Below are 24,330 nucleotides of genomic sequence, written 5' to 3'. Positions count from 1 at the left end.
TAATATATAAATATTTTAATATCCTAGAAAAACAATAAAAATATACTTACTATCTTTGAATGTCATGATTATAGTGATTTTTTATTTTCATCCTGAGCTTAAGATATTTTTTAGATTTTCTAAAATGGACATATCTGATGTCATCCTCAGAAAAAAATAAACATGTATTTAAGGTTTTTCCATTTTGTCATTTTCCTGAGAATTAAAATCAAGCATATATTTCTTTCTATTTTGAAAATTGTACATTTGTTTATTGCCAGTCTGATATTCTCTGAGAAAACATAATGAACAACTACAGCTGGGAGGGAAATCTGAATCTTTCTCAAAAGCATAGTGGCTGGATTTTATCCAGCTATTATCACCAGTGTTTTCATCTTTAAAATATTTCCTGCATGGAGAAGCAACATGGGGGGTTAGGGGGATAGGAGAAGAATAAATGAAACAAGATGGGATTGGGAGGGAGACAAACCATAAATGACTCTTAATCTCACAAAACAAACTGGGGGTTGCTGGGGGGAGGTGGGATTGGGAGAGGGGGAGGGGGTTATGGACATTGGGTAGGGTATGTGCTATCGTGAGTGCTGTGAAGTGTGTAAACCTGGCAATTCACAGACCTGTACCCCTGAGGATAAAAATAAATTATATGTTTATAAAAAAAAAAATTGGAAGGGGAGGCGAACCATAAGAGACTATGGACTCTGAAAAGCAACCTGAGGGTTTTGAAGGGTCACGGGTGGGAGGTTGGGGGAACAGGTGGTGGGTAATGGGGAGGGCACGTTTTGCATGGAGCACTGGGTGTTGTGCAAAAACAATGAATACTGTTACGCTGAAAAAATAAACAAATTTAAAAAAAAAGAAAAAAAATATTTCCTACAGCTATATCACATATCAATATATGTTTCCTTTTTTTCTTTTTAAAGAAAATATTTACTTTTATTAACCATCGGTACAACTTCCATCCAGATCACTACAGCTTAAAATAGATCACTACCCTTTTGGAGCTCTGTAGTAACTAAGAACAATGGATAAAATCCATACAACAGTTCAGAAAAGTTCACATCACCCTCAGTTCAGAACATGATTCACCAAGCTTAGATTATATAAAAAGAATGATTAGAAATTAAATACCTCAATAAGGTTTTTTTGTCAGCACTAAAAGTCTGAATTTTATTTTTTATTTTTTTAAAGATTTTACTTATTTACTTGACAGACAGAGATCACAAGTAGGCAGAGAGGCAGGCAGAGAGAAAGGAGGAAGCAGGCTCCCCGCTGAGCAGAGAGCCCCATTCGGGGCTTGATCCCAGGACCCTGGGATCATGACCTGAGCCGAAGGCAGAGGCTTTAACCCACTGAGCCACCCAGGTGCCCCAAAAAGTCTGGATTTTAAACCGATTCTTGAACTGGTGGCTCACATCCATCAGCTCATTCAGCTTTAGCACTGGTCTCATCCCCAGTCGCTTTTTCAGAAAGACTGCTCTCCCCATGAAGCTCCATGAGCTTTCCCAATTCAAACTTGACCTTCTTCAGCATTTTTACTTTTCTAACAAAGAAAACCATCATGCAGTGAGTAAATAGATTGACAAGGCCATTCTGTGTCTTTTCTGAGGCTATTTAGTGGCCTCTTTTCAATTTAGTGGCCACTTTTTTCATGTCGTTTGTCTGCACCTCTCGGGTCATGATTTCCATCATCTTTTTCGGAATTTGGTGTGCCTATTGGTGCTAAGCAAAATCTGATTGTTGTGTTTTTCAGTAAAACCAACACAAAATAGACGAAGCAACTAACCATTGGTAGTCTTGACATCAACATGAGCTTCAGTCATGGTCTGCCGGGTTTTGACCATGGAGCACATTCTGTCGTGGGTGAGATCCATGCCATGGAAATTCGTAAGGCAGTTTTTGCCCTGAAGATCCTCAGTAATTAGCTTGAATTTTCTAAGTACAATTTCATCATTCTGCAGATCAGCAAGGTTCACTTCAAATACATGGCCCTTGAGGCCGTCAGATCCTATTTGCGTTCTTTGAGTTCTTGTAACTAATGTTTTTCCAAAATTTCTTGTATTGAGCATAGCTGGTGCTTTCACATCATACCAGTCTTTCTTCAAAAATGGATCAATCACTTTCTTCTTGGCTCCCTTTTGCCACCTTTCGTAAGGTGCTTGTTCTTGTCAACCGCCGTGGCACTGCTTGGGGAGCCAAAAGGCTTATGTTTTCTTTTTCTATTGGATTCCAAGAAGAAACAGGATTTATGACTATCTTTAGAGCAGTACTTAGTATCTATGCTAGACCTGATAGAAAGGAAGATCTATAGGCTAGAATAAGAAAGCAAGAGAAAAACATATCTCAAACATCAATGCCTCATTATTATGTGGTTGAGGAACCTATCAGATAGCTACATCTATTTTAGCACTGATCATTTATTTATAGCCTTTAAATTTTTTTTAAGATTTTATTTATTTATTTATTTGCCAGAGACAGAGAGAGAGAGCACAGGCAGGGGAAACAGCAGGCAGAGGGAGAAGCAGACTCCCGCTGAGCAAGGAGCCGATGTGGGACTCTCCTGGGATCATGACCTGAGCTGAAGGCAGACGCTTAATCGACTGAGCCATTCTTATTTGTACTAAAAATTGTATGTCAACAAGATGGTATTTAAGCCATCTGAAATGTTTATTTATTTTTTAAAGATTTTGTTTGTTTATTTGTTTTTTTTTGTTTGTTTTTTTTTTTTTTTTTTTAAAGATTTTTATTTATTAATTTTGACAGAGAGAGATCACAAGTAGGCAGAGAGGCAGGCAGAGAGAGTGAGAGGGAAGCAGGCTCCCTTCAGTGCAGAGAGCCCGACGTGGGACTCGATCCCAGGACCCTGAGATCATGACCTGAGCCGAAGGCAGCGGCTTAAACCACTGAGCCACCCAGGCGCCCCTTGTTTGTTTATTTGACAGAGACAGAGAGATACTGAGAGAGGGAACACAATCAGGGGAGTGTGAGAGGGAGAAGCAGGCTTCCCGCTAAGCAGGGAGCGCAATGCAGGGCTCAATCCCAGCACCCTGGGATCACGACCTGAGCTAAAGGCAGCTACTTAACGACTGAGCCACCTAGGCAGCCCATGGAATGTTTAAATTGATACTTTAAATGAAGTAGAAAGCCTCTGACAACACAGCATGTGTCTTTTTCTTCCAGGGGTTTAGAGTGTGAAATTGAGTAAATCACCTCCTAGACACAGTGGTTGTAAAGATGGCCACAAAATCTTTGATTTTCCTGTCACTAAAAAGTGGACTCTCTGTCCTTGAAGTCCAAGTGGATTCTGTCACTGATTAGTTGATAGAATATGACAGAAGTGATACTGTGCCAGCTTCCAGTTTCCAGCCTTGAGCTAATGGCAACTTCTGGTACCCATGTCTTGGAACACTCATTCTTGGAAGCCAGCTGCCAGGAAGCCCAAGCCACAGGAGAGGCCACGTCTATGCACTCCAGCTGATAGCCCCCGCTGAGCTCCACCAACCACAAGCAGCAAGTGCAGCCGTGTGAGTCAGCCATCTTGCACAATCAGCCCAGTCACATCCTGGGATAGCTCCAGCCTTAGCCACTGTCAGATTCCAGCTCTATGAAAGACTGACCCCAAGGAGACCCAGCCCCCGAGCTCAGCCAACCCACAGAACCGTGAAATGTAATAATGAAGTGTTGTTTTAAGACACTAAGTTTGGGGATGGTATCTTAGTAATTAACAAAAATAATTGGAACATTAACCACTGTTAGCTGGCACTGTCATACTTGAAATAAAGTTTGGAAAATAGTTCTAGAAAATGAATGGCGACATAAGACATCAAGGTACCTTTCACTGCAATGGAGAAATAGTGAGTAGAGCTTACTATATCATATACCTTTCCAAGTCATATACAAACATAATGAATCAAAGTAACCAAGAAAAAATAAAAAGAAAGTCCAAGATAACATTGTGTTTCGAGTTGATGTGACACCATGACGTGTACAGTACTTGACCATTTACTACAACCCAGAGAATTCAAATTATTATCATCTCATTGTTTTCTTTGTATTCACCCTCCCCCACCCACTCCACCCTTCCTTCTCTGCACCTCCAATTTCCAAGTAGTTTTCACTCCACCCAACCTGGACAGGAGGCTGCTTCATATCCATAATGTCCCCATGTTATTTATAGTGCATGAAATACAAAAGGATGCTACTCTACTGGGTGCCCATCTGGAGAAATCTGGCAGCAGTCTCAGAAGTGAAAGGGTCAGTCCAGGTAGGATTTCATGCACAGAAGCCATCACGTGGTACCTTTGTTCTGCTTGATCAAGAAATGATCAGATGATCACGTTTCTTCCTAGAAACAGTGTATTTTGTACATCTTTTAAAGCCATGACAACAGAACATTAGATATATAAACCTTTGCTATGCTCAAGGAAGAAGGTGAAGTATTTTCCAACTCTGTTTTTGCTTTCAGGTATTCCAAAGTTGATTACATCTGATATGGTTAAAGAAGGTGCTGCTGTAATCGATGTGGGTATCAACTACGTCCATGACCCAGTGACGGGAAAGACAAAATTGGTTGGAGATGTGGACTTTGAAGGTAATAAACTATCTCTTTTTAGGAGTGAAGCAAATGAAAAATTCTATTTTGCATGTTTTGATAGTAGAAAGAGCACCTTTGTATTTGATGCAGGCATTACTACGTTATTAATCATTGCACCTCTTTCCTCTGAGGGACAAGAGTGTAATCACTCACTTATTTCTAACTTTCCTTCCTCCCTCTCCCCTCCCTTCCTCCCTCTCTTCCTTCTTCCCTTCTTTTCTTCCTTTCTTCGTTCCTTCTTTCCTTTTCTCCTCTTCTTGGGAGGAAAATATAATTACCCCATTAATATTTAATTTTAAGATTAAAGTCCTTATAATGCAGGTTTTTAGTGAAAGAACTCAGTTGGCCTTCTGTGCCAGGCCTTATTTTTGATTTTTTGAAGTGCATCTCTGTCCTTTGCTCTCCGTGCTATCCGTTCACTCTTAAAGCCACTCTTGAGGTGTGTTTGCTAATCCTAACAATATTTCAAATCTAAAGAGTTACCTAGTTAATTCAAGACAACATTCTTTACTAGTGTTTTAAAGGGGATGAGGAAGAGGAAATAGATTAACATTTTTATGGCCATTGAAGGAGATAAGGCATCAAGTGTGTAGTAACAAACAATTCCAACTCAATGCCATATCTCTACTGAGCCCCTGCAAAGATAGTTTTCCCCTAATCCAATTTTACTTCCAGTATCTTCATCAAATGCTTATAGGCATTCAGGTTTTCAGTATAATCTAGGAATCTCAGAAGTCCAATAAGATATGAATTTAGTCAAATAAATGGAGATATTTTCATATAGAAATATTATATTTATTAGATTGATCATCTAGCCAAGAAAAGCAAGGCCATGTCAACAACTGTATCAAAGATACATGTGTCTTTATAGACAAACTGAAAGGAATAGTAGATGGTGCCCTTTTTAAAGCAATTCCAAATTTTACATTTCCTCTTGGAATCTGGTCATCAGCCAATGGTTTACCCAAGTCCTAGCATGGTATTGAATGAAACCAAACACACAGGCGGATATTGGCCCTACGTGAGATTCCTGGGTGTATCCGGTAGGCAGCCTGAGCCTGGTACATAAAAAAAAAAAGGAAACTCCAAGGACACTTGTGCTGCAATACATTGTGGGGACAGAAGAGCGAATAAGAGCAAAGTAGGGAGAACTCACTGCTGTCCTCACAGGCTGTCATTCCCGCAGTCCCTGCCAGGGATGGAGCTTCCCGTGAAGAAGTGTGACTCTCCAGGAAACCATGGGCACTTGTGTGTATGTGTGCATCACGTGTATATGCCAAACTCTTTAGGAAGTGACCTCATTTTTTTATTTCATTTGTTATGTCCAATCAGTAATGTCACATATCGATAATTTATTTGAATTTCTCAACACGAAAGAGTAAGGGAAACATTTCATTTTAAAACCTGACCTTATTTTATTTCTTATCCTTGCACGGTCATTCTGCTTCCTGATAGCTTTACAGTGACCACGCGTTTATTGCAAAATCACGGTACGCTTACAGTGCACCCAGGTGGCATAGGCAGAACCCAGCATGAGGCAAGAAAAGCAGGTATTTGCAGTGCACAACCTTGACCGTGCTGGTAAGACAAGCTTCCCCAGCAGTTCAACACATCTTTTAGGACCCTTCTCTCATGTGCTTGCCCGTGGGTCTCAGACAATTTCCATGCATTCTTAGGTGTAGCCCAGAATGTTCTTTTGCTTGTGGGGGTATTCTACAAACATTTAAAAAAAAAAAGTGGGTATTTTGGGGTGTGTGCATATGCTCGGATTGCATACCCCTCCACTTGGTAGAAACTATTAAACTAAATGGCAGTTATGTGTATCTAAATGTATAATGAAATTTTGAAAAAAGGAAATGGCAAAAAGAAACAAGGATATAAGATAAATGGGAAAGAACACCAGGCTGGGAGGCAGGGAGGTGCTTTTAGACCTAGGAACTTCACGGCCTCTCTGGTTGTTGGCGACGTTACCAGTTAAATGGCAACAGCGATGGCAAGGCTCTTCCCAGCCCTAACGCTTGGGGCATCTTGGACCTTGGACGTTTAGCCGAGTGCTCCCGAATGATTATGCAGAAACACAGCCACCTTTGGAAGGTCAGGGTCTTCTAATCCTGTCATAAGGTATGCCCATCTGCTGGATTATATTACTCCTGCTTCCCGCCCCCGTTTCATAGACCCAGGACCCTAAGAAGACCCAGACTTTGTCAAGAAGGCCTTGCCAGTGAGGACATGACTCAGGCACCCAGAGGGGCAGGCGGGTGATGGGTTTTGACAAGTTGCTCTTCAGGTTGTTCATCGGGACTTAACCTGAGGTGAGGGATGATCCCTCGGCTGAGAGGGAGGAACTTGAACTTGGGTTAGGCCACAGAACTTGGAGGGAGCACTTGGCTACAAAGTGCCGTAGGGAAAGTGTGATTGCTTTGTGAGTATCGGTGAGCAATTTGCTCTAACCGTACAGCCAACAGAAACAAGTGGATGCCAGTAAAGTCAAATGCAAAAATAAGTTGTCCTTGCAGAAATGTGCAGCTCTCTAGTAAAGGGAAACACGATGGCCTTTGGTGAGAACGATTTTTAAAGAATAATTTCATTAACTGACCCCCTTAGGGAAATAGCAGAAATAGGTAAATAATTGCAAATTCAATGATTTGTAAAACCAGGAGGCATTTTGTCTTTTTTCTTTCTAAGAAAATGTGGATGCCTACCAGTAATCTGCTTTATTATTAGATGTTTCAGCCTCACTTTTGAATCGGGCTCCTCACTTATGAGTGATATTTTATATCAGACACGACATGAGAGCTTCCCCACCCTATGCTGTAGTTCTTGACGAAAGGTGACATAAATCACCCTAAATATTTCTTTTTGATGCTCATGTCAGGGGTTTGTTTTAATTTAGATATAATGTGCACCAGACGCATTTTCCTTCATCTACAAGTGTTTCTCGTTCTCATTTTTTCCTCTGTTCCATTCTCTGCTTCCTTCTCTCTTTGTTCTCCAGAGCCCAGAATAGAATCGAGTAGCCCTTCTTGAGCTGGGGTCTGGTCCAGGGGTCACGACTCAAGGTGGCCTAGGGAGAAAGGACTGTCCCTCCCTTCATCAGTCCTCTAACAATCGTGTGCCACCTCAGCCATAAAATTGCCAATATTCCTAGAGAGGAGGCAGGCCAATCTGTAGAAAGTTAGATGGAGGGTAAGGAAGGTGGGAGAAGCTTTCTGACATGGGGACACCCTCTTCTCACATCATTTGGAATTATTTTTCATTTAGTAATAACAGTGTTTGAGTAAGCAGTGTCCTTCCTCAGCCTTTTACCTGAATTATTCATTTAATCCTTATGATAACCCTATAAGGCATCGTTATTATCCCTCCTTTTACAGAGGCACACGGAGCCTGGGCATCAGCCCTGAGCTGAGGCATGATGGGACACTGTGGGCTCATAGCCAGGCACTTGGAATTTCAACCCTGCCTTGTCTCCACTATCCTGTATTTCACTGGGTTAATACTTCCGTTTTGAGACACAAAGTTATTTCTTTTATGTTTCCCCCAGGACATGTATGATAGCAAGTTCTAAACGTGCCTAGATAACAGTATCCACAACCACCTGTCCTCAACTCTACAGGGTCTGACATGCCCAGATTTCAATTACCACGGTTACCTGCGAATCACGATGCAAATAACCATGTGCCCTGTGACCGGTGGCCGATGACGTCCCTTCCTTCAATTTCCATTCGTGGTTGGTCGTGGCACACCTTTACTCGGTTCAGGTGACCCCCACTAGTAAACCATGTGCCATTTTGCAAAAACAGATCCCAGACCGAGGGAAGTGCTAGGAAAGAAACGGAAAGCGGTGACGCTTTAGAGCGGTGACGCAGTAGAGTTTGCAGTAGGTGACAGGGACGTCGGGGTCGCCACCACTTGCCCTATGCGAGGTTCCGGGTATGCAGGGGGAGGAACTCAGCCGAGGCGAGCTCACCCGTGAAAACGAGGAAAGCGGTGCTGGCCCAAATCTTCACGTTGAAAGAACTCTCTTTCCTGACATTGAAAGGGCAAGTACAAAATGGTGGCAGCAGACTCAGATTTGGAAAGGAATCCGAAATTCCCCAAGGAGTAGGGAGATACGTACCCAGTACTGCACAGTGTGTGAGCAGAACACAAAACACTGTTCAAACTACTCTTGACAAGTCTTTGAAAATAAATAGAACACATTAATTCTCAGTGTTTCTAATGTTTTCAATAAATTATGCGATACTAAATACATGTTTTCCTACATTTTCAGTTCCCTATACATGTATAAACCATAGGAAGAGAGTTTTTAATGTTATGACAAACATTTTTATAGGTCATTGAACAACACGCACAAAACCATTCCTCTTTGCGTGCCTTGAGGAGCTCATAGGGCCTTGAAGTTATTACTAAATTGAAATGCTATTTTGGTTTAAATTGCTCCTTAATTATAGAATTCAAGATAGTTCATCATTGCTTCCAGCATTTGACAAATGCTTACCCTTCCCCTTCTATTACCTGAACGAGCCTCTCCCCTCTGATTTAAGGCATTGCACGAAGAAACAGTATTTAAAAGCATCCGTGATAAAATTATTTTGTGTGTCTAAGAATTGTTTTCCTTACTAACAACACACAATAAATAATCTATCTTGAAAAATTTAGATTTGCTATACAGATTTTTTAAAAACAGCAACAAAAACAATTGGACCTATCTACTTTCACCTGGTCATTTTCTATTAGTAGCTTTGAAAGAAACTTCATGCTTTTCTAACAAAGAAGAGTGTACCTTCATAAGGTAGAAACAAGAGATTATGCGGCATGAATTGTAAATCACTTCTGACTGGGAAGCCATCTGGAGCACTGGACAAGCTCGTAACTACACTGCTTTTATGACAGCAATTCGTGAATGGATTCGGTGAGCCGAACAATCTAATTACTGACTTCCCGTGCTGTTAATTCAGCTAACTTCATTCATGCTGGCCAATTCTCAGGCCTCATTTGCACCTCGTGGCTGCCACACAGATGTTTCTACAATCTTCGGCAGCTTTTAGTAGCTTCACTTCAGTTTTATGATGAATTCCTCAGGGATTGTGGTGGAATGAAAGGAACTGGAATGTCTTGCTCCTTATTCCCGCCCATCTCTCCTCCCTGTGTTTTGTCCCTGAGCACACCTCCACACTCCTTGGTCTGTTCCAAAGCAGGGAATGAGATAATGCTGGGAAGAACTGCTGAAAAGGAAGGAAAGAAGTAGGAACAATGTGTAGGCTTTCCTCAAAGTCAAAATAGGTGAGGCTAATGTCCAAGAGCAATTCTGTCTGCTGACTTAAAGTTACAGGGATACATAGAAATTATTGAGGTAAGTCTAAAGGTACATTACAGTGTCGATGAAACAGATTTAAATTATAAAAGTAGAGAAGCCACATTATTTGGAAAAGAATGTCTATTCTGACGCAACCATTTATTTATTTATTTATTTATTTATTTTTTTGTTAACTGTAGTTGCTTCCAGATAGCTCATGTGCCTATTTTAGGTAGTTTGAGAAATATGTGACTTATACCCTTAGATTTTTATCAGCTGTTTTCCACGCTGAAGCCCTGGTTCCTGGTTATGTTTAGTGAATATATCATAGTTTGCCTCACTCTGTCTCTTTTGTTAAATGCTGTTTCTGTTTTTCCCCCTCTAAGTATTATACTAGAGGATAGGTTAAGTAGCCGTTACAAAGGAATCCCAAAAGAGATGAGCTTCAACAAGGTGGTTTAGCTCTCTCCTACCAACGTCGGGAGTTAGCTCTTCTTCCATCAGGGATAACTCTTTTATCAAACCATTTGTATTCACTTGATAAAAGTTCCATAACGAAGTACTAAACACTGTGTGGCTTAAACAACAGAAATTTATTTCTCACCATTCTGGAGGCTAGAAGTCAGATATCAAAGTGTCACCAGCGTTATTTCTCCAGGACCCAGAGATGGTCAACTTCTCCCTATCTTCACATTGTCTTTCCTCTCTACATTACTGCGTCCAATTTTCCTCCTCTTGCAAGGACACCAACCGCATTAAATGAGGGTCCACCCTAATGGCATCATCTTTTTTTTAAAGATTTTATTTATTTATTTGACAGAGAGAGACCACAAGTAGGCAGAGAGGCAGGCAGAGAGAGAGAGAGATAGCAGAGAGCCCGACACGGGACTCGATCCCAGGACCCTGAGATCATGACCTGAGCCGAAGGCAGCGGCTTAACCCACTGAGCCACCCAGGTGCCCCTAATGGCATCCTCTTAATCACCAAATGTAGTCACATTCTGAGGTACTGATGGTTAGGACTTCAATGTATGAATTTGGGGGAGACATAGTTCAGCCCACAACACTGTTCCACTTGAGCGTTCTTCTTATCTACACAGCTGAAGTTGAATTGCCTCCTTATCCATGTTTTCTTCCATTGAAAGGTGAAAGAGAAATGAAGGCAAGTGACTGCAGTTTAAGAAAATTGACCTGAATATAGCCACATGTCCACTCTGTATGGGAGTGAAAAGGATGTGGAATCCATCCATAGTCTCTAGATGGGAAGTCATGCTTGGATGAAGAATGATCCATTCTGTACATGAGAACTTGAGAACTGATCCCTTACTCGGAATAGAGAGAGATTTCCTCATCCAGACCCCACACACCATTCAGTCTACCCTTAATTCATTTGGCTGTGAAAACCTCCATATACAATCTCATTGCTTGCTTCTTAGTCAGTTTCAAAGCCTGAAGCATTTATTAACTCTTTCCTGTGGAGTTAGTGAATGCCTAATGTCAGTGAAGTCATACCTTGGCTCAGTATTAACCCTGAACTCTGTAGATAAAATATATGTAGATTTGTAATATGTAAATAGTACAGTCTCACAATGTCTTCAGTTCTAAGTAAACTTATTTTTATTATCCAATTTTTAGGTCTCTTCACTGACCTTATTTTTGATCTCTTGATCATTACTGATGTTTTCTTTGTAGCCCTTCAAATTCTATCTGGCAGGCAAGGATCCCAGATACGTAGAATAACAACAGAAGACAGGCCAGCCTTGACTGAATTGGGTCATTTGGCCAAGACGTGGCCTGGAGACCTCAGATGGGAATCTGCAGAGGATGTAGGGCACTCCAGCCTCAAGAGATGAGGCTGTTGCTACTGCTATAAGGCTCTGCTGGAGATCAAAGGCCTGGGCCAGGCACTCCCCAGAGACACTCCAATAGTGAGGACAGTGGTAATAGTTCTAGGCAGCTTTAGGTAAGTAAGCTCTGGGCAAACCTGCAGGAACTGGGGACAAGCCTATGAGAAAGCCCCATCTGCTGATCCCCACACAGACTCTGCATGTCTAGGTTCAAGTCCTTAGGTTTTTGTGTGTATGCCCTGCCAGAGAGTTCTGTGATGATGGCTGATGTTGAGCATCTTTTCATGTATTAATTGGCCATTCAGATGTCTTCTTTGGGAAAACGTCTATATTGTCTGTCAATTTTTTAATTGGATTTTTTCCTTTGTTTATTAGTTGTTACATTCTTCAGGTACTTTTATAAGGTATTTTGGATAATAACCCCTTATGTGATAAATGATTTGCAAATATTTTTCCCCATTTCATAGATTGCCTTTTCACCTTGTTGATCATTTCTTTTGCCGTGCAGAAAGGTTTTCTTTTTGTTGGATGTAGTCCCACTTGTTGATTTTTGTTCTTGTGTCCTTTGCTTTTGGTGTCATATCCAAAAGAGCATGTCCAACACCAGTGTCAATGCATCCCCTATGTTTTCTTCTAGAAATTTTATGGTGTCTGGTTTTATGTGTAAGTCTCTAATTCATTTGACTTAATTTTTATAAGCAGAAAAGACAGGGGTTCAATTTCATTTTTCTATGTATCGTTCTTTAATTTTCCCAGAACCATTTACTGAAGACTGTATCCTTTCCACATTAAGTGTTCTTGGATCCCTTGTCAAATAATAGTTGACCTTACATGAAGCAATTTATTCCTGGGCTTTCTTCTTTGTTCCTTTGGTCTGTGTGTCTGTTTTTATGCCACTACCACACTGCCTTGATTACTATAGCTTTATAGTATAGAAATCAGGAGGTGTGATGCCTCTAGCTTTGTTCTTCTTTCTCAGGATTGCTGTGACTATTCAGGTCTTCAGTGATTTCATTCAATTTTTTTTATTATCTCTCCGAAAAATGCCATTGGAATTTTGGTAGGAATTGCACGGAATCTATAGATGGCTTTGGGTAGTATGGACACTTTAACACTATTAATTCTTCCAGCACATGAACATGGGATATCTTTCCACTTTTCTGTGTGTCTTCTTCAATTTTCTTCATCAAAGTCATGTAATTTCCATTGTACAGATCCTTCATTTCCTTAGTTCAATTCATTTGTAAGTATTTTCTTGTTTTTGATACTGTTGTGAATGGGATAGTTTTCTTTATTTTTCATTTCTTTCATTGTTAGTGTATAGGAACAAAACTGATTTCTGTATGTTGATTTTATGATCCAACAGTCCCACTTCTGGGTATGTATCCAGAGGAAATAAGAACAGGTTATCATTTTTTGACATGATTATCTGTTTTGTGCATGTTGAGTTTGAGGAGTTCTTTATAGATCTTGGATATCAGCCCTTTGTCTGTAGTGTCATTTGTAAATATCTTCTCCCATTCCGTGGGTTGCCTCTTTGTTCTATTGACTCTTTCCTTTGCTGTGCAGAAGCTTTTGATCTTGATGAAGTCCCAAAAGTTCATTTTCATTTTTGTTTCCTTTGCCTTTGGAGACATATCTTGAAAGAAGTTGCTGTGGCTAATGTCGAAGAGGTTACTGCCTATGTTCTCCTCTAGGATTTTGATAGATTCCTGTCTGACATTGAGGTCTTTTATCCATTTCAAGTTTATCTTTGTGTGTGGTATAAGAGAATGGTCCAGTTTCAATCTTCTACACATAGCTGTCCAATTTTCCCAGCACCATTTATTGAAGGACTGTCTTCTTTCCACTGGATTGGTTTTCCTGCTTTGCCAAAGATTATTTGACCATAGAGTTGAGGGTCCATATCTGGGCTCTCCACTCTGTTCCACTGGTCTATGTGTCTGTTTTTGTGCCAGCACCTTGCTGTCTTGGTGATCACAGCTTTATAGTAAAGCTTGAAATCAGGCAACATGATGCCCCCAGTTTTGTTTTTCTTTTTCAACATTCCCTTAGCAATTCGGGGTCTCTTCTGGTTCCATGAAAATTTTAGGATTGTTTGTTCCAGCTCTTCGAAAAATGTCGTGGAATTTTGACTGGGATAGCATTGAAAGTATAGATTGCTCTAGGCAGTATAGACATTTTAACAATGTTTAGTCTTCAGATCCATGAGCATGGAATGCTCTTCCATCTTTTTGTGTCTTCTTCAATTTCTTTCATGAGTGTTCTGTAGTTCCTCAAGTACAGATCCTTTACCTCTTTGGTTAGGTTTATGCCCAGGTATCTTATGGTTCTTGGTGCTATAGTAAATGGAATCAATTCTCTAATTTCCCTTTCTATATTTTCATTGTTAGTGTATAAGAAAGCAACTGATTTCTGTGCATTGACTTTGTATCCTGCCACATTACTGAATTGCTGTATGAGTTCTAGTAGTTTGGGGATGGAGTCTTTTGGGTTTTCCATATAAAGTATCATGTCATCTGTGAAGAGAGAGAGTTTGACTTCTTCATTGCCAATTTGAATACCTTTTATTTCTTTTTGTTGTCTGATTGTTGTTGCTAGGACTTCTAGTACCACGTTGAACAAGAGTGGTGAGAGTAAACATCCTTGTCGTGTTCCTGATCTTAAAGGGAAGGCTGTCAGCTTTTCCCCCATTGAGGATGATATTCGCTGTGGGTTTTTCATAAATAGATTTTATGAAGTTGAGGAAAGTTCCCTCTATCACTATACTTTGAATCGTTTTAATCAGGAATGGATGCTGTATTTTGTCAAATACTTTTTCTGCATCAATTGAGAGGACCATGTGGCTCTTCTGTCTTCTCTTATTGATTTGTTCTGTCACATTAATTGATTTACGAATGTTGAATCACCCCTGCATCCCATGGATAAATCCCACCTGGTCATGGTGGATAATCTTTAATGTACTGTTGGATCCTATTAGCTAGGCTCTTGTTGAGAATCTTAGCATCCATATTCATCAGGGATATTGGTGTGAAATTCTCCTTTTTGGTGGGATCTTTGCCTGGTTTGGGGATCAGGGTAATGCTGACTTCATAAAAAGAGTCTGAAAGTTTTCCTTCTCTTTCTATTTTTTTGAAACAGCTTCAGGAGAATAGGTATTAGTTCTTCGTTGAATGTTTGGTAGAATTCTCCAGGGAATCCATCAGGTCCTGGGCTCTTGTTCCAAAGAAGACATAGAAATGGCTAACAGACACATGAAAAAATGTTCATCATTATTAGCCATCAGGGAGATTCAAATCAAAACCACATTGAGATACCACCTTACACCAGTTAGAATGATGAAGATTAACAAGACAAGAAACAACAAGTGTTGGAGAGGATGTGGAGAAAGGAGACCCTCTTACACTGTTGGTGGGAATGCAAGTTGGTGCAGCCACTTTGGAGAACAGAGTGGAGATTCCTTAAGAAATTAAAAATAGAGCTTCCCTATGACCCTGCAATTGCACTGCTGGGTATTTACCCCAAAGATACAGATGTAGTGAAAAGAAGGGACAGGTGTACCTCAATGTTCATAGCAGCAATGGCCACGTCACCAAACTTTGGGAAGAATCAAGAGGCCCTTCAACGGATGAATGGATAAAAAAGATATGGTCCATATATACAATGGAGTATTACGCCTCCATCAGAAAGAATGATTACCTAACTTTTATATCAACATGGATGGGACTAGAGAGATTATGCTGAGTGAAATAAATCAAGCAGAGAGAGTCAATTATCATATGGCTTCACTTTTTTGTGGAACATAAGGAATAACACAGAGGTCACTGGGAGATGGAGAGGAGAAGTGAGTTGGGGGAAATTGGAGGGAGGAGACAAACCATGAGAGACTATGGACTCTGAGAAACAAACTGAGGATTTTGGAGGGGGTTGGAGAGGTAGGTGAGTCTGGTGTGGGTATTAAGGAGGGCACATATTGCATGGAGCACTGGGTGTGGTGCATTAACAATCAGTTTGGAACACTGAAAAGAAATAAAATAAAATAACAGGTTATCAAAAAGATATCTGTGTAACCATGTTTATTGTAGCATTATTCACAATAGCCAAGCTATGGGCAAAAAGTGTCAGTTAATGGATGAGGGGTAAAGATGTGGTATATATATATTCAACTGAATATTTTCATCCATAAGATAGAAGGAAATCCTGCCACTGTGACAGCATGGATGGACCTTGAGGGGATTATGCTGAATGAGATAAGTCGGACAAAGACAAATCCTGTGTGGTATTACTTACATGTGGAATCTGAAAGAACCGAACTTGTCAAAGCAAAGTAGAATGGTAGTTACCAGGGGCTGGGAGGTGGGGGAACTAGGAAGATGTTAAAGGGTACAAACTTGCAACTAGAAAGTGAATAAGTTCTGGAGCTCTAATGCATAGCGTAGTGATTATAGGTAACAATACCATATTATATATTTCAAAATTGCTTATAAAACTAGATCTTAAATGTTTTCTCACAAAAAGGAAATTATAATTATGTGGTGTGATAGAGGTATTAAATAAAGACAGGATGGTAATCATATTGTAATAAATAAATGTATCAAATCACCAGGTTGTACATTTTAAGCTTAAATAATGTTTTATATAAATTATATCTCAATTAAAATTTTTAAAAAATACAGTGTGGGGGCTCTAGGTTCAGGATGGGACACAGTAGGTACTGGGGCGTGGGTAGGGCCTTTCCCTCCTAGTGTTATTTGTTTGTTCTCTGCTCTTCAGTGTCTTGCTTGCTCTTTAGAGCCTCCTGTGGGGGCCTCTTGTGCTCTCCCATGGATATGCTGGGAGAGCAATGGGACCAAATGCCCTCCTGGAGCTGGGTTACCTCACCCTCTAGGCTGCAGAGGGATGGCACAGGACCAACAGCAGTTCATTGAACTACTGAGAAGAATAATTTTCATGATGTTCAGTGCTTAAACTTGGAGAGGAGTATGTGGATAGGGAGAGGATGGTCCTAGGGAGGGAGGAAAAGGGGACCCCTAGACCAACTGCCATAGATAGTAAGGGAGAAAAGAAGGCCCAGATCCCAGCTTACAACTTGCTCTTTCCTTAAACTATGCCAAGGATGGTCTTTATTAGCCTTGCAGGGGTCACAACAGCTGAGCCCATTTCTTGCCAGTGATCTTCTTCCTGGCCCATGATTCCCAGCACTGTAGTCCAAGGGACTTCTCTGGTCCCTCACAACAAGCCTTTGCAAACAGAGCTGAGGAGCACAGTGGGAAGGGAAGGAGCCTCCCTTGGCCCTCCCAGGAATTCCTGGAGGCCAGAGAGAGGCTGAGGCTGGGATGCAGAAGGGTTTGGAGCAATGTTATTTGTCAGACATTGTGATAGGTACTCGAGGCGTGACACTGATCTGAAGAGGTAAAGTCCTAACCCCCAGGTAACTTACATCTGGTGGAAGAAGACAGATAATAAACAAATACATACATATCCATGTAATATGTTAGGCAGTGTTTGCTGTTATAAAAACAAAACAAGATAAGGGAGGCTAGAGAATTATAGAGTAAGGTTGCTTAAAAGGGGTGTTCAGGGAAGGCACACCACCAGCCTGAACAAAGTGAGGGAGAGAGCCATGTGGATATAGGGGAAAGGACTCGTCCACACACACGGAGCAGCAAGCGTGAAGGCCTTGAGGACCTGCATGCCTGCTGGCTATCATAAGCTGCCGTAAGGTCATTGTAATGGGCTCAGAGTAAATAAAGGGAAGAATCATGGAGAGTAAAGTCAAAGAGGCAACAGCAGAGTTACCATATCATGTAGGGCTGTGGAAAGAAATTTGGATTTTACTTTAAATGCAGTGGAAAGCTATTAGAAAATTTGGGGCAAAGAAATGACATTTGAGTTGCGTTTTAACAGGATCACTCTGGCTACTGATGGCAAATAGACCTTAGAGAGGTTAGGATATAAATAGGGTACCTGTTAGAAGGCTATTATAATTATCCAAGTAAGAAATTATCCAAGATGGGTGTGGGCCAACACAGTAATGCGTGAAGGTGTTGACAGGTGGTTAGATGGTAGATAGAATTTAAAGGACGAGTTGGAAGGATTGGCTGAATGATTAGATATTAAAGAAAGAAGAGAATCAATTATGAATCTAAGAGTTTTCAAATAAGCAAGAGTGAAGGTGTCAGTTCTAGAATCCTTTTGAGATGAGTCTGAAAATATGAATTTTACCCAAGTGTGTGTGTATATAAGGTAGAGAATAGACAGAGAAAGAGAAAAAGGGGCTCTTCCCTGGTGAGAAATAGCAGACCAAAGGCAAAGAAGAGGTCTTTTGGACCCAACAGTAGGCTCACCACTGTTGAACAAGGGAAATGAGACTTTGTAAACAGTCGTGAATTATGCCCCAAGTAGCTGGAGGCTTACTTTGCATTCTTCAAAGCCGTGAAAGCCCTCCTACAACAAAAGGGACTCTATAATTTGGGACTCTATCCGGTCAGAATTATCCTGCAAAATTCTAACCCAGTAGTCAAAATATGAGGACAAAAGAGGACAAAAAGAGGTCTAGAATTATTATAGAAGCCCAATATCATTTTCTAAGAAACTACTAGATGTGGAACTAAAACCACAGTCACTTCCAGATGTCCTTGTACGCACAGCATCTCACCTTTGAAACCTGAGATTTACCTTTCCCTCCTTTCTCTTTCTATATTGTGTCCAATCTTTCTTAAAAGATTATAATTTGCAGTCAAGCTGACTTAGGTTTAAATCCTAGTTCTGTTGCATAAAACAATTATGATCTTAGGCAAATCACTTCACCTCTCTGAGACTTGATTTTATCATCTGAAAAACTGAGATAATAATGGCTATCTTATAAAGTTGTTATGAAGATTAAATGAAATAATCGCCTCACATGAGCTAATGTATGTGACTTGCTGAGCACAATGCCTGGCAAAAGACAGAGAGTGTGTATGTGTATGCGTGTGTGTGTGCATGGGTGTGCACTCACATAACTCACCTCCCTCTCCATGCTCACTTCTGAACTAATCCAGAAGTATATAACTTTGCATTACCACCCTGTCTCTCATTGCTTTTCTGGCCTCAACTTTCTTCTGGCCAAGTCTGCTCTTCACCCAGAAATCATACAAAGCCACTTTAAAGCACTCATGCTCATCCCCACCTTCTCCAAGTTCCTGTACCAGGTCCCATAGGTCTTGTTCATTTTATTCTTAATCCTATGCTACCTTAAACTTCTGCTCAGCTGTTGTCTACTGAATTGTATGCCGCTGTACAGTGAGCTTCTTGTCCTATATTTCTTTTATCTGTCCATCCCCACAGCAGGTCTCAGCCTTCTTAGTCATACCCTTGGTGGGGTGTATGATCCTCCTCTGTACTTATAAATCTCTAATGTGACTCTTCCATTACAGAAGTAGTTCCTTCAAGCTGCCTTAATGGGGACAAAAGCTGCCACTCAAGGTAGCATCAAGCATGTTATTAACCTACAACAATCCAGACCCAGTAACAATACATCCATTGAGTCATTCGTTGATGTACTCAACACGTATTTCTCATGCAGCACACCTTCGAGGTACTGGGGCTGTAGCCATGCACAGGATAAAGTTCCTGCTTTCATGGAATTTATATTCTCCAGATTACATCTTAAAATAAGTTTCTTCTTCTTGCTCTTTTTTTTTTTAATGTTTCAAGCTTTTATTTAAGTACTAGTTAGTTAATGTGTAGTGTAAAACCAGTTTCAGGAGTAGAATGTAGTGATTCATCACTTACAAGTAACACCCAGTGCTCATCACAGGCGCCCTCCTTAATGCCCATCACCCATTTAACCCCTCCCTCTGCCCACCTCCCCTCCAGCAGCCCTCATTGTGTTCTCTATAGCCAAGAGTCTGTTGTATGGTTTGCCTTCCCCCTCTCCTTTTTTTTCTTTTCCCTATGTTCATCTGTTTTGATTTAAAGTAAGATTCTTTTGGAAGGGATTTTAGTACTCTTTACTCCTAAGTATGTGTTCTACAAGATGGGAAGGTAAGAGAGTATTGCCAGTTTCTAATGAAATGGTACTATCTTTGATGTATACAGAACTGTTAGTCTGTGATATTGTAAAACCAACAAACAAAACCAACAGAAAAAGTTAAAGAGACTCCCCACCAACTCAGTATTCAGTGTTAATAATTTAATTTGATGGCATGTGTCTTAGTTCAGGCTGCTTTAACAAATTTCCACAAACTGTAGCTAAAACCATAAGCATTTATTTCTTTTAGTTCTGGACGCTGGAAGTCCAAGATCACAGTGCCACCATCGTCGGATTCTGATGCGGACCCTCTTCTGGGGTACAGCCCGCTAACTGCTCATTGTCTCCTCATATAGTGCAAAGAATGAGAGAGTTCTATGGGGTTTCTTTAATAGAAGCATTAACCCATTCCTGAGGGTTTTACCCTCGTGACTTAATCGCCTTCCCAAGGCCCTACCTCCTAATACCATCACATCCCAGGTTAGGATTTCAACATACAAATTTTGGAGTGACACAAATATTCAGTTCATAACAATATGGCCAATTGGCTCAAAATATCAACTTTTTGTGGTAGATGATTACAAGGTAGCCCAAAAGTCCAGCTTTAGGATAAGGGAGGAGAGGACCTAACACTTTAACCCAGAGGTGATTTCTTCCAATCTTTTTTTTTTTTTTAAGATTTATTTATTTATTTGAGAGAAAGAGAGAATGAGCAAGAGGGGGAGAGGGAGAGGAAGAGAGCAACTGAAGCAGACTCCGTGCCCAGCCTGGAGTCCAACACAGGGCAGGATCTCATGATCCTGAAATCCTGACCTGAGCTGAAACCAAGAGTTGGACACTTAACTGTCTGAGCCACCCAGGCTCCCCTCTTCCAGTCATTTTTAAAAAGTGGATGGAATGTTGTTCTCCCTGCTTGTGCTTTCTTTCTCTGTCAAATAAATAAATAAAATCTTAAAAAAAAAAAAAGTAGATGGAAATTTGCAAATGTCTCTGTGAGAGAGACAGGTACCAACACTGTGGTCTAGTGCCTCTACAGGTCACTTGTTTCATAAAACAAGTAGTAATGGTCAATGTGAGATCCTTCTCAGGGAGCCAGCTACCCTGACTGTGGCTCACTACACACTTACATTTTACAACACGGTGCTGATTGTGAAGTCTACGTTCTTTGAAATCAGATCACCTTTAAAAAGACATTCTTTGTAGAAGAACATATTTAAAATTACGCAGTCTACCTTCACAGAGGAGGTAAAAGTTGAAGCACAGAGAGGACATCCCCAGGAACGAGAGAAGGGCTGCTGCCTCTGCAAGTCCTTCTTCTTTTACACCTAAGGCTGAGATTTTTTTGTAGTTGTTTCCCAGGGCTCCATACTAAAGTACAAATATCTCTAGAAGGAGATTTTATCTCCTAGCATCTTGGGTTGACGATGGCAGGCTACCAACATCGAGGCCTTGCTAAGGGATTTGGAGAATCCTCCAAACAGCCTATCTAGTTTACACGTTTCTCACTGTATGATAGGAATGTTCAGTGGCTTGAGGAAAAAGGACTGTGGGCAATGAGATGAGTACATGATGATTATGTTTTTCTCAAGAAGTAATGAAAGGTAGATAGTGTTAGTCTTTTTAGTAAAGTACTAGAAATATACATGGCGGTAATCCTTACTCCTGCCTACTGAAAGGGAAACGGACACTGGTAGGTGATACCATCCATGGTCAGGAAGGAGGTTCCACAGATGGATCATAGACAGAGTTCACAGAAAGCAATTTCAGATTTTCATTTGGTGATTGATTTGCTATTTGACTCCACTGAATGCGTTCTCTGTGGTATGAGCATTATCTTTTGGTATTCACATCTGTGAGGCAGGTAACTGCATATATGGAGATTTGATTTAATGTAAGGAGAAAAGTAAAGGGGAAAAAGGCTTAGTCGCCATGCACGTACAGATAGCACAGTAAAGAGGTGAAGAATGTATGTGTAAGTGCAACTCACAAAGCTAATGAGACCAGCACATTCCATCGAAACATATGGATCAGAGTCTCACGCTGTTACTCCATGAATCCCCATTAGGGGATTAGTCCTGTCTGTCCTATTACTGCCCCAAAGGGTGCTGAGATAATGAATGTCCTAATATATGTAGAAATCTTGGAGAAACCCCAGAATCAGGCAACCAGATAAATGCAAGAGGAAGCATAGTGAATTGCCTTTGGGGTCTCTGATTCCTTGTAGCCTTGCAAGAGGTCAGCAGTGAGCCATTCACTTGCCAAGGAGCCCTTTACCCTTTCTGGTTCATCGTGCTCATAAGTGTCATTTTTATATCAACCATATGAGAAAGTGGAGTGTTTTTCATCTTACCTCCTGAGTCATACTGTTTCTCCAGTCCTGGGCCAGTCAGGTTTTTCTGGTTATTATTCATGTACTTCATTTTCCTGAAGCTTGTCTCCACTTCATTATAGTGGATGTGTTTGAGAGGTCATGTCTAAATGGCCTGCATTTAGAAGCATGGGAAAATTCTCCAAGCATTTAAATGAGACATTTACACGTGTTTACTAGAATGCTGAAATTTATATGAGAAAAACAGGAAATTTTCATTTGCTGCTTTGCCACACATAAGGAATCATTCCTTTTCCTTTTGGGGCTAGAAGTTCGTTTGAAAAATTAGTTGCGAATCTGACAGGGTCATGGAGTATTTCCTCAAAAGTGGCAGAGAACTGGACAAAATGCAGAGAGAAATACAACAATATTACAGGAACTTGAGACATGAGTTCCTCATCCTCCACCTGAAACTACATTTATAAAGCACAAATATATTCTTTGACTCTGCCAGAATAATACAACTTCCAAGGCATACCAGAAAATCAATTGTTTAGGTACATCTGGAAATTCCTTTTGGAAACTTTGGCGTAGTATATAATGTAACAAAGCAGAAATTCACTACGTGCCAAAGAATTATTGAGTCTTCCGAACAGAGTATCTTAGGCGAGAGTTTGGATAATTAAGTCCAGACCCTAGGAACCTGGGAGTATAAAGTTTCCAGAGGAAATAATGGCACAGAACACACCAGCCGGAGATACCCTGTCATGAAACATGGGTTGCTGTACCAAAGATCAATGGTCACATACGGTTTTCTTTCATTCTCACCTGAGTTGTTAAAAGACATTTTGTTGTCTCTTGTGTTGCTGTGAGTATCCTTCATGAGTCATCTTTCCACGCCTTGTGATCACCCCTGGATTTTTTGCGACGCACAGACTGGACACCTCATCTCTTCCACCATCCCTGTCATCACCTCAGATTTTAAACATGAAATAGCCTAATCACTTCTGTTCTTTACTTCTTGTTTTAATCCTGACCGTGACGCATGGTTGTCTTCAAGTAAGAATATGGAAAGTCTGTCTAGCCATGCCCGTCTGAATCCTTTACTCTAGACTGAAGCTAGTAACCAAAAGAAAATAGTCATCCACAGAGTGGAGAAAAGGGAACATGGCAGATTAGCTTCCAGGTTCCAGGGTAAAAAAGGATTTTCTGGATAATAGTTCAAAAACGTTCAAGGATCTGAAACTTTGTGAAAATGCAACATGAATTTCTGTGTCATTATCTGGAAATTATTAAGCAGTATACATTTTTCATTCCCAGTTTCTCATTTTGTAAAATTGATTATTCCTACAGGTAGAAATAACCAAGTTTATTCACAAAAGACTTTCTTAAAAAGTCAACAGCTGCCATCACCCAGCCTCACTGTCCTGCCCGCTCCCCGAGGGGTCCTGTAACCCACTGCCCCCACCACCCCACCTCTCGTTCTACTCTTTTCCTCCTGTACTTACGTCATAATGAACTTCTCTTAACTCCTCCATTGCATCAACTTCATTGTCAGGTCAAACCTCCTTGCTTTTACTAGTTCCTTACATCTGCGTTGTATTCCCTCCTTTTTCTCACCCCTCTGGCATCCGTCACTTTTCTGTCACTTTACAGAGCTTTCTCTGATGCCCATTTCTGATTCCTGTTCCCTCCTTGAGCTGCAGGAGAATCAGAATTTACTGCAATCTTAACACATCTTACCTTATGTTCTTACTTTCTGTTTATTTCCCTTTCCTCTGCCTCAGATGATAAACTCATTTCATTAGAGAAATAGGCCAGTACAAAACAGTTTCCCCATTTGATCTTATCTTGCTTCAGAAAACATATATATTTTCCTCCCAAATTTTAAAAAATACTTTAACCATTGCTCTTAGGTTAGTATCCAGAATTGTTAACATATTCTTCTGGGCTCTACAGGAGCATGACTCTTCCCCTTCATTCCTTTTTTTTTTTTTTTAAGATCTTATTTATCCACTTGACAGACAGAGATCACAAGCAGGCAGAGAGGCAGGCAGAGAAAGCCAACTTCCTAAGTTGGCTTCCCACTGAGCAGAGAGCCCGACGTGGGGCTCGATCCCAGGATCCCGGGATCATGACCTGAGCCGAAAGCAGAGGCTTTAACCCACTGAGCCACCCAGGTGCCCCTCCCCTTCATTCTTACACAGACCTTGCCCCCCCTTACCAAGAACACTGGCTACACACCACCTCTTTGTTTCATGTGGAAATGTTGGAT

At 40.7% G+C, this 24,330-nt stretch overlaps 1 protein-coding gene and 1 pseudogene across 3 annotated transcripts in view; one reads left to right on the top strand and one right to left on the bottom strand.

Moving 5' to 3' along the window:
• The window catches only part of MTHFD2L (methylenetetrahydrofolate dehydrogenase (NADP+ dependent) 2 like), a 143,870-nt gene that overhangs the window by 110,969 nt on the left and 8,571 nt on the right, over window positions 1-24,330 (top strand). For all 3 annotated transcript variants that reach the window (XM_045998110.1, XM_045998112.1, XM_045998111.1), the window contains one exon: window positions 4,463-4,588. In XM_045998110.1, the coding sequence (XP_045854066.1) occupies window positions 4,463-4,588 (126 nt within the window). The remainder of the gene's footprint in view (window positions 1-4,462; window positions 4,589-24,330) is intronic.
• LOC123932429 lies at window positions 1,384-3,534 on the bottom strand (annotated as a pseudogene).

The sequence above is a fragment of the Meles meles genome, chromosome 2 (assembly GCF_922984935.1).
Source record: "Meles meles chromosome 2, mMelMel3.1 paternal haplotype, whole genome shotgun sequence".
NCBI lineage: Eukaryota > Metazoa > Chordata > Mammalia > Carnivora > Mustelidae > Meles > Meles meles.
This window is presented reverse-complemented; position numbering and strand designations above follow the sequence as displayed.